Below are 10589 nucleotides of genomic sequence, written 5' to 3'. Positions count from 1 at the left end.
CAAAGAGATCTGTCCTACAAAGTACCACAAAAGTACTCAACACTAACCGTTACCAATCTCCGACAACGGCGCCATAAACTTGACACGCTAATTTTATATCTTACAGCATGTGAACAAATATGAATATGAATGAATGAATCATGCAAGCTCATGTGCCATAAACTTGATGACATAGAAATGGAATGTTATGCTGTGTCATCGCTTATGCATACTTCGTCTAAATATATGCGTTGTTAATGATATGCTTGTAGTATGCGATGGAGTAATGTGTATCACAAGTTTCCTTACACTGAAACCAAGTATAATTCCAACACAAGTTTCTCAGAATAATCCGAGGTCGAACACAGGGATTGTTTTCGTTAATGTGTTTCATGTGGTATATTTCGATGAAATAAAATTTCGTTATTAAAATAAAGTTGCGTTGATAAAATAAAATCCTAAACTAATATGATACAGGATACATGATACTGAGGTCGAGACTGACTGTGAAGTTATACAAAGGGTCGTGGTATGCGATGGAAAGTCTTTATGGATGAATCATAAATAGAAAGAGTAATTAGTAAACACAACGCAAGTTTGTCAATTGCGTTAAAGATGCAACTAAGGTTCTGTTTTCCCTTGGCGTACACCTCTCGGTGATCGGCCGCGTTCCCATATCTCTATGGTGAAACAGGGATGAACGTGATGAACGCAAGGTTGCTTCCATCTCTGGAAGTACTTCTCACTTTAGTTAACACATTCTTCCAACCTTCTCTCGATAGGCGGAATAACATCTTCACTTCTGCTCTCACAGGTGAAGATGCCATCGAGCATGCTTTAGCTAAACTTAATTATTTCCTTAACACAAATTAATTTACTTGCTTAATTCTTGCTAATTACCCAGCGAATTAGGAAAACATCATGAAGAAAATGGATTATGGATGAATGAAAATAGACAGAGAGATGATAGTGGTAATGATCATAACATTTAATACTAAGATTAAGCGTTCGATACATGGTGTGAATGAAAGATTAAAGAAGATGAATACAAGTGATGAAATAGAGATTAGAAACAAATACAGAAGGAGTGTCAACGTCTTGACAAAGATTTCGAACGGAGATTTTGCTTGTCGGCATGTGGTAGAAATGGAGAGGAGAGCTTCCCTCTTAGGCTTGCTCTTCTGGTAGAAATGACCTTCGCATAGAGCTTCAACGGCGGGGAATGGAAGGATTCCTTGCTCGAAGACTCAACTCTCGACCTTGTCTCTTGATTATCCCGAATCTACTCGGGACAGTCGCTTCAGACCAGTCTCTCTCTCAGAATCGATATATGCACGTCTCTATGTATTCATGTATATCTCTCAGTGAATTTGCAGAAGCTATTTATAGGTAAAGCTTGGCTCTTTGACTTCATGGTCCCCCACTTTATGGTTATGGTGGTTCCTGAAATGGCAGAGTGAATATTCCTTCAATCAACGTCAGAAATGCATAACTGAAAGCTGTACATTTGTCAGAATACTCCACAAATGCGTTGCTCTTTACATCTTTGATCGATCGCCGCATGCCATGTTATTTTTTTATTACCGCATGCGGTTGAAATTGCGTTGATCGTTAAGCACTTGATCGATTGTCGCATGCGCCATCATTGCATTGATCATCTCTTCATTCCTGGATGATAGGTGCAATGCAACATAGATGCGTTGTTTATTTTATCTTTGAGCCATGAACGCATGGGGTGACTGATTTCCTGCAAAACAGAAATTGACACACTCTATTCTACCATCGCAATGGTGTTCGTGGGTGTATTGACGACATTTTATAATTCTCGCATTTCTTAGCCAATTTCTATACTATCGACGCAACTTTTCTTTCTTTTTATTGCAATATCTAAATAAAACAGTATAAATAACTTGTATTTCTACAAGTTATCACACCCCCAAATTTAGAAATATGCTTGTCCTCAAGCATATGTTCTAATAAGGCAATATTACTCAGTTCTTATCCTACATTTTTGCGTCGATTGGTTGCTCCGAATGCTCCACCTAGACAACATTACTTAACAGCACAATTTCTTTCTATCCTTGATAATTCATAAACAAACCCTACTTTATTCTTCTATACAACCAATCTCTACTCAAAAATTCCTTTCTTGCTTTGAAAAGAATGTTTACCTCTTCATGCAAAAACAACTTGGTACGACTTGAATGCGATGATCGGGTTTGCGTTATTTTATTAGAGACTGTTGATCATGGTTACACCCTTCATTTTAGCTTATTCCCACAGGTGTCATGCGAACATCCAACTACGGTTGTATGCCAATCTCAACTTCAACTCTTGATTTTCAGCTAAGTTTAACTTTTGCTGGTCAGAGGAGTTGTCTCTTATATTCTTCTTATTTTTTTTTTCTCATCATTTTTTTTCTTCATATTGCGTCGTTCTTGGAAACCCACCTTCATTTTGGCTTGCTCCCACGGGTGTCTGCAAACAACCAACTACAAGCAAGTTCCTTTCACAACTAACTCTTATCAGGTTGGGATTGTTTTGGAATTTCCCTTGCGCTGACATTGGAGTTTGTATGAAATTTTTTATTTTTTTTATATTTTCTTTATTTTTTACTATTTTTTCTTTTCTTTTTGATAATGAATGCATTTTTCTAATAACCGCATTCACTTGGTCGCATCTGCTCAGACCTTCCCCACCCCCAAATTTAGAAATGCACAAGGTTCTCATTGCATTGTTTTGGACAGAATAGACAAACACTTAGTCAAAATTTCGAAAAGAAGGTCTGAGCAGAATTTTGAAGGATAAAAGGTAAAGCAGTGCTATTGCTAGGAATTATCTAAGTGTTAATCATAAAATAAAAAGTGTGGGAAATGTTTCTAGGGGTATGCATATAATTCATCATGGCAGCGCTATGAATTACGCAAAATAAAAGATGAAAAACATCTCAATAATTGACAAAGAATGATAAAGAAGAGGCTAACGCATACAGGAAGAATGGTTACTCAATTGTATTAAAAATTAACTAAGTATACAAAGAATTACAAATAATGCAATACAAAATTTGAGCATGTACAAAGAATCAAGTAATAGCTTCTATACATAGAAATTAAATTCTCTTTTGTATTTGATTCAAACGGGTGCAAGATTAAAGGTTAACACCATGTTTCCATCAATGCAAATGCATATTTGCAGAGGACGGGCAACAACTTAATATAGGTGAGAATAACAAGATTCTGCCTATAAAGACGCTCCTTTTATTTGTATGGGTGAGAATGACCAGATTCACCGACTTAATATGTCTATCATTTTGATGATTCATCTAATTGTTAAGTTGGAAAAGTAGCTACATAAGAAGGAATTCAATTCTAAGCAAGCAAACATGGTCAAGATAGATATGCAAAGGACTTGGAGATATAATAAAAAAGATTAAGGAGAATTTTCAAAAAAATCATGAAAATTATGAATCCTTTCATCCGACCTATTCTCATACAAAATTGGTTTACACGAGTGCGTCATAGACTAGTCATCGCAAGGAACAAAAGAGGAAGACAAACCATAACCAAGCAAACATATATGAAAAAAAACCAGCCTATAAATCGCCTAAAATTCCAAACACTCCACCCCTAACTTTTAAAACACATATTGTCCCCAATGTGATTAAAATAAAGCATGAGGGATCAGAATACTTCCATGAACAATGGAGTGGAGGAAGGATATAAGAGACTCAAATCAACTCTTTTTTCACCAAAAATCCTGGCCAAACAAGAAGGATAGAAAGAATTAGGCTCAACAATAAATGAAACATTACTGAATCGAAATCTAATTTAAGAAAGCAAGTAAATTTAAAGCCTGACTACCTCTAGGAAGCGCAAATTTTTATGGTTGGTTGCTCGACCGTGGCGGCTCGTTATCAGATGTAAACCAATGAGTCCAACCAGTAGGCTATATCAAAGCAATCCAAAGACTGGCCATCATGGAAGACCTTCAACCTTTGTCCATTTACTTTTAAAACTTTTCCTGTTTGAAGATTAATGATATCTACTGCACCGTAAGGATAAACGTGAAAAATGCAAAATGGGCCAAGCCACTTAGATTGGAGTTTTCCAAGCATAAACTTCAACCGAGAGTTTTAAAGAAGTACCTTTTACCCTACCTGAAACTCCTTCAGTGCAATCATCCTGTCATGAAAATCTTTCACTCTTTGCTTGTAGATCAGAGAATTCTCAAAAGATTCCAACCTGAGCTCTTCCAACTCTTGAAGCTGTAAAAGTCTGGCCTCCCTAGCTGCCTCTAAATCCTTGTTGCACTTCTTTACTGCCCAATATGCCTTATGTTGGATCTTAATTGGAAGATGGCGAGCTTGTACATTGACCAACCTATGAGGAGACATCCCAATAGGAGTCTTGATGGTCGTCTTGTAAGCCCACAAAGCTTCATCAAGTCGAAGGCTCCAATCCTTCTTTCTTGGTTTGACCACCTTTTCCAAAATAGTCTTCACTTCCCTATTGGACATCTCTACCTGCCCATGAGTTTGAGGGTGGTATGGGGTGGAATTATGATGTTGTACACCGTACTTCTTCAACAAGGAAGCAATGACTCAATTGAAAAAGTGTGATCCTTGTTCGTTGATGATTGCCTTAGGGAAGCCAAACCTGCATAGAATATTAGTCTTCAAGAAACCTGCAACCACTTTAGCATCATCAATAATAGTGGCATTTGCTTCCACCCATTTAGAAACATAGTCCACTGCCAATAAAATGTACTTGAACCACAAGAAGAAGGAAAAGGTTGAATAAGTCAATTCCCCATACATCAAATATCTCACAGAAAACAATAGGGACTTGTGGTATTTCGTTCTTACGGGATAAACCTCTTGACTTTTGAAAATGTTCACAAGTCTTACAAACAAAGTATGCATCTCTAAATAAAGTGTCCTAATATAAACCTGAATCTAAAACTTTTTTAGCAGTTCTCTTGGGACTGAAGTGTCCTCCACATGCATGCCTATGGTAGAATTCTAAAATAGAGAAGAACTCGCTATTAGGGACACACCTTCTAACTACTTGATCAGCACAAATTTTTAAAGAATAGGCTCCTCTCAGACATAATACTTTGACTCACTGTTTACTTTGTCTTGTCTATGCTTGCTCATTTTTTAAGGTAACTCACCAGCGGTCATCTAATTCAGAATGTCAGCATACCAGGGAGTCATAGAAATACCGTTTGTCTGCATCAGTGCATGGTTAGGGAAATCTTCATCAGAACTGAGACAACCTCCATCAGTTACGATCCTACTCAGGTGATCAGCAACAGCATTCCCACATCCCCTCTTGTCTTGAAATTTCATGTTAAACTCTTGGAGGAGAAGAACTCACCTCAACAATCTGGGCTTGGAATCCATCTTGGACATCAGATAGCGTAAAGTTGCATGATCAGAAGAAACAACTACTACAGATCCAACAATATAAGAACGAAATCTCTCAAGAGCAAAAAATATAGCTAAAAACTTCTTTTCTATCATGGTGTAGCTGCACTGAGCTAGGTCGAGGGTCTTCGAAGTGTAGTAGATCAGGTGATGTTTCTTATTGACCTCCTGCCCCAAAACTGCTCTACAGCATGGTCACTCGCGTCGCATATGATCTCGAGGTGAAGATCCCAACGAGGAGCCTAAATAATTGGAGTACACGACAAGGCATTTTTCTGCATATCGAACCTTTTCCAACATTCATCATTATAATCAAAGGTCACATTCTTGTGAAGAATAGAGGTCATAGGCAAAGCAATCTTGCTAAACTCTCTGATAAACCTATGATAGGAACCTACATGTCCAAGTAACGAACAAACTTCCCTCACATTTGTGGGGTAAGGGAGCTTAGCAATAACATCAACCTTAGTCGGATCTACCTCTATGCCATGCTAAAAAACAATATGTCCTAATACAATGCCATGTGAGGCCATGAAATGACACTTTTTGAAATTAAGCATAGGGTTAGACTCAATCTCTCTAGCACCCTAGATAAATTAGACAACGAATCATCGAATGAGTCTCCATATACGGTAAAGTTATCCATAAATACCTCCATGCAATTCTCAATAAACTCAAAAAATATGCTCATCATGTAACGCTAGAAGGTGCCAGGAGCATTACATAGTCGAAATGAGATTCTTCTGAAAGCGAAGGTGCCATAGGGACATGTAAAGGTCATCTTCTATTGGTCTTCCATGTTAATCAGAAGCTGATGGAAACCCAAAAAATCATAAAAAAAAAATAGAATAAAGGCTTTCCAGCTAACCTTTCGAGCATCTTATCAATAAAGGGAACAGGGAAGTAGTCTTTCCTAGTAACAACATTTAATCTCTTAAAATCAATACACATCCTCCACCCATTCTGAACTCTAACAGGAATTAAACTACCCTAATCATTTTTACCACAGTAACACTTGTTTTCTTAGGCACTACATGTATAGGACTAACCTATTCATTATCAGCAATAGGGCAGATAATACCTGCATCTAAGAGTTTGAAGACCTCTTTCATCACTGCTTATTTCAGGACAGGATTCAAACGTCGCCGAGTTTGTCAACAAAGCTTATCTCTATCTTCTAGAGATTCTATGCATGCACACAACATGTATAATATCTTTTATGACGACCAATGTCCATCTAATTGCCATCTTGTATTTATGCAAGACTTCTACAACTATTTCTCTTGCTCATCTGTCAGGTTCTTTAAATTGATTACAAGCAAAGTCTCAACTTCTCCCAAATAAGCGTACTTCAGATGTTCTGGAAGCTCCTTCAGCTCCATTTTAGGTGCCTATAAAACAGAAGGAAGCACCTTCTCAGATGACTCTCTATCAGAATAAAAAGGCATACTTATCAATCATGAACAAAGTAGAAAGCTCTCTATGTGAAATCAAATCATCTGAATCATCCTCATCATCATCATCATCATAGACGTCCCATACTAACTCCTACTCAAGACAGTCAAACACATCAATCTGGCATAAAGACTCTATAACCCAATGGTGGAAGATCGCATAGCATAAAAAAATATTAAACTTAACTATCTAACCAACGAACTCAACAGAAAAAATACCTTCATCCACATCAATCTTAGTCTTGGCAGTCTTCATGAGAGGTCAACCAAGCGAGATCTATGTAGAGGAAATAGATGTGGGCTCTTCCATCTTAAGAATATAAAAATCAGCAGGGAAAAGCACATCATTAACTTGAACTAAGACATCCTATATGACTCTTAAAGGGTGAATAAAAGAACTATCAGCTAATTGAATCACAACTCCAATTTCAGTTAAGTCTTTTAATTTCAATTCTTGGTATATTGAATATGGCATAACATTTATGGATGCACCAAGATTTAACATGGCCCTATCAATTTTCTTTTTGCCAATAACATAAGTGAGAGAAAACATACCTAGATCCTTTTGTTTTTTAGGCAATATTTTCTGAAGGATCGCAGACACAGACTGGCTTACCACCATTCTCTCTTGTTCTTTTGCTTTTCTTTTCCTTGTGCAAATCTCCTTAAGGAACTTGGCGTATTTTCGAATTTGCTTAACGACATCAAGGAGAGGACTATTTATCTCCACCCTTTTAAACATCTCCAAAAGCTTCTTATCCTTGTCTTTCATAGGCTCTTTTGGCCTTCCAAGCCTGGAAGGAAAATGAGCTTTAGGCACGTAAGCATCTAAAAGAGGAAAGAGGTGAAAGGATACTCCCTTTTTCTTTTCTGGTGATGTGACTGTAGAATTTGAAGAAATTGGTTCCTGGTTCTTCCAACTTTGGCTCTTTTCTCGACTCAACTGGTGACTTCAACTCCTTGCCACTCCTCAACATTATTGCACTTACATTTTCCTTGGGATTCAATTCTAGCTGAGATGGGAGTCTTCAAGACTATCTCTCCAATTTACTCTTCGAAGTGACTAGTCGAGAGACTTGGGTCCCCAAAGCATCAATGTCATTCTTTGTATCCTACTAAAATTTAAAAGATTGGTCAACAAGACTTTTGACAATATCTTCCAAGGACATACCTGAGCTAGACAGAGCTCCACGATTAGGCTAAGCTTGCTCGTTCTATCCACCTGATTTGAAGTTTGGGTGATCTCTCCACCTAGGATTGTATGTTGGACCAAATGTGTCCCGCTGTCTGTTTTTCACATTGAAATTGTAGCCTCAAATAGTATTTACCTCAAGTATTGCTCCTTGTAGAGCATTGGGGCAAATGGCAGCTGTATGTCTAGCTCCATGACACATTTAGCAAACAATAGCAGGCTATCCATTCTCTATCTTTACCATCTGTTTAGAAAAAGAAACCAGGTCAGATATTTCTTTTCTAAGTTCACTTACCTCATTGGATGACTTTAAAATGACGACAACTCTAGTTCCAAATTGTTGAGAATTTATTGCCATGGTAACTATCCATTTCATTGCCTCAGTTGGGGTTTTATGAACTAAGGCTCCTCTTATGACTGCATCTATGCTACTCTTGTCAATTTGCATCAACCGCTCATAAAAATACTGAATCAACAGCTGATCTTAGATCTGATGGTGGGGAAACTTTACATAAGTTTTTTTGAATCATTCCCAATACTCGTGAAGGGTCTCCCCATCGAACTGCATAATGTTGTAAATCTCCTTTCTAATGCTAGCAGCTTGGGATGATGGGAAGAACTTTTCCAAGAACTGCCTCTGCAACTCCTTCAAGATGTGATGCTCCAAGGCGAAAGGATGCAGAGCCACTCCGTGGCATCTCTCTTCAATGAAAAGGGGAACACCCTCGTACTGATTTGCTCTAGAGTCACCCCATTGCACACCACATAGAATTCCTTCAAGTGCTTGTGCGGATCTTCACTTTGTAGGCCAGAAAATGCAGGAAGGAAGTGAATTAACCCAGATTTAATCTCAAAGTTACCTGTCATTTCAAGATAGGTAATGCATAGGGGTTGATGAGTGAAGTCTGGTGCTGCAAGCTCCCTAAGAGTCTTTTCGTGTTCAGCCATCGCATGCGCCATTAAATTTTCAGGAATTCTTTCTTCTTTGGATGTTTCTTCAACACGAATATCTCTATCAAGCACAGCTTGCTGTCTCCTCTCTCTTCTAATTCTCCATGGAAAATGGAGAATAAATATACGTGCTTCTTATTATATGCGTTGATCTCCATGTATCGATGGTCATGCGTTGGACTGAGAAATATGAAATATGCGTTCAAGAATATATGCGATGATCATGCATTCCTGCCATAAGTTTTCTTGCTTTCTCGCCAAGTATAACGAGATCGCAAGTTTCTCAAAGTGATCCGAAGTCGAACTTAGAGACTTGTAACTAAATGTTGTGAAGTAATGTGTCTGCAACAATGAATAAAAGAATAATGCAATGTTATGTACTAGCCTAACATTTGCTATGTAGTGGGGATAATCATTATGAAGGAAATAAGACATGAGGATTTCCATGAGCAGCGGAATGATCGTTCCAAATTCCATTAGAAATTGAACATAAATAATTACTGTCACAAAACGGAAATTGACAAGTCATGCACAATACGAAATTACAACATTCTTATAAGATAATCAAGGGAAAGATTATACATACCTTTGAAGACTCATTCTTCAAATTACCTTAATCACGAACGCTTGATTAGTCTCCAAGATAGTAATACAAAAATGCTCGAACAAAACGACCGCAACAACAGCATGATCCACATCGAACACCACACAAACAACACGAACCCAATGAACGGCCTCCAAATACTTCATGTCAATCGAGTTAAGTTAGAACACCACCACAATAGTTACCTTAGTATTCTCGGTGTGAGAATCAAGGAGTTGTGGGCTCTGTATGGACTTTGTTAGAGGAAGACACTGAAGGAACAACAATCATGTAGACGATTGAGCAAGTGGGAGGTGAGAAGTGTCTATCGTATAGACGAATGCTCAATCGTGTAGAAGAAGGCAGCCTATTGTATCAACAATGCCCTGCGATCATTTAGCTACGACCAGTTGAGTGAACTATTGTATAGTGACACTCCATGATCGTTTAGTCTTTCTATGAGCTATCGTTTAGTGAAACAATTTCACTTGATAGTCTTTCCGTGAGTTTCTTTTCGAATTAAGCAACTCTTTTAAATTCAGGAAAACATTTTCCTCTTTATCTCATAGTTACTATAAAACCACCAATAACCTCCCACTCAATTGCCCTTAAGGGAGCAATCTATCTACTTACCCTTGCTTTAGGGAAGGAGTGAATTTCGTCTTGTGTAACTGAGTTCCCAGTTCCCCAATCAGACAAATCCCCAAAAAGGTAGGCTTGTTGAGTTGCAATCTGGCCACTCTCTCCCATACTAATCAAAGGACTGCCTTCAAAGGTAAGAGTTCCCAAAACACTCAAGATTAAGGTCTGTTGGGGTTAATGCCCTAAACTCTTGTTAGGTTCTGTAGTTTGTAACCACTGTATTGAACAAACACTTGTGATGTAATAGTATATGATATTTTCTTCACAATAGTCTATGAAACATGGGATATTTTATTTGCTTTACCATAAACCAATAAACTAAGATCTCTGGTTATTGTTGTAACTTAAGCATGTATGTGG

The 10589-nt window shown here is 37.8% G+C and overlaps 1 protein-coding gene across 1 annotated transcript; it reads right to left on the bottom strand.

The window, feature by feature from the left end:
- Positions 1-4126: 4126 nt before the first annotated feature.
- On the bottom strand, positions 4127-5329 carry LOC150036817 (uncharacterized). The gene is made up of 3 exons (XM_090313246.1): positions 5203-5329; positions 4619-4728; positions 4127-4501 (listed from the first exon to the last, which is right to left on the bottom strand). The coding sequence occupies exons 1-3, from the start codon at positions 5327-5329 to the stop codon at positions 4127-4129; spliced, it is 612 nt and encodes a 203-aa protein (XP_090169372.1).
- Positions 5330-10589: the final 5260 nt, after the last annotated feature.

The sequence above is a fragment of the Benincasa hispida genome, chromosome 4 (assembly GCF_027475165.1).
Source record: "Benincasa hispida cultivar pf3 chromosome 4, pf3_genome.v1.1, whole genome shotgun sequence".
Taxonomy (NCBI): Eukaryota; Viridiplantae; Streptophyta; class Magnoliopsida; order Cucurbitales; family Cucurbitaceae; genus Benincasa; species Benincasa hispida.
This window is presented reverse-complemented; position numbering and strand designations above follow the sequence as displayed.

Bases quoted from the DNA above. Each gene is read 5' to 3' on its own strand.
- LOC150036817 (XM_090313246.1), bottom strand. From the start codon at position 5,329: ATGAAATTTCAAGACAAGAGGGGATGTGGGAATGCTGTTGCTGATCAC. The intron at 4,729-5,202 runs GTATTTCTATGA...TTTTATTGGCAG, and splicing joins TGCACTGATGCAGACAAACG to TGGACTATGTTTCTAAATGG. The intron at 4,502-4,618 runs GCAATCATCAAC...ACTCATGGGCAG, and splicing joins GCAGGTTTGGCTTCCCTAAG to GTAGAGATGTCCAATAGGGA.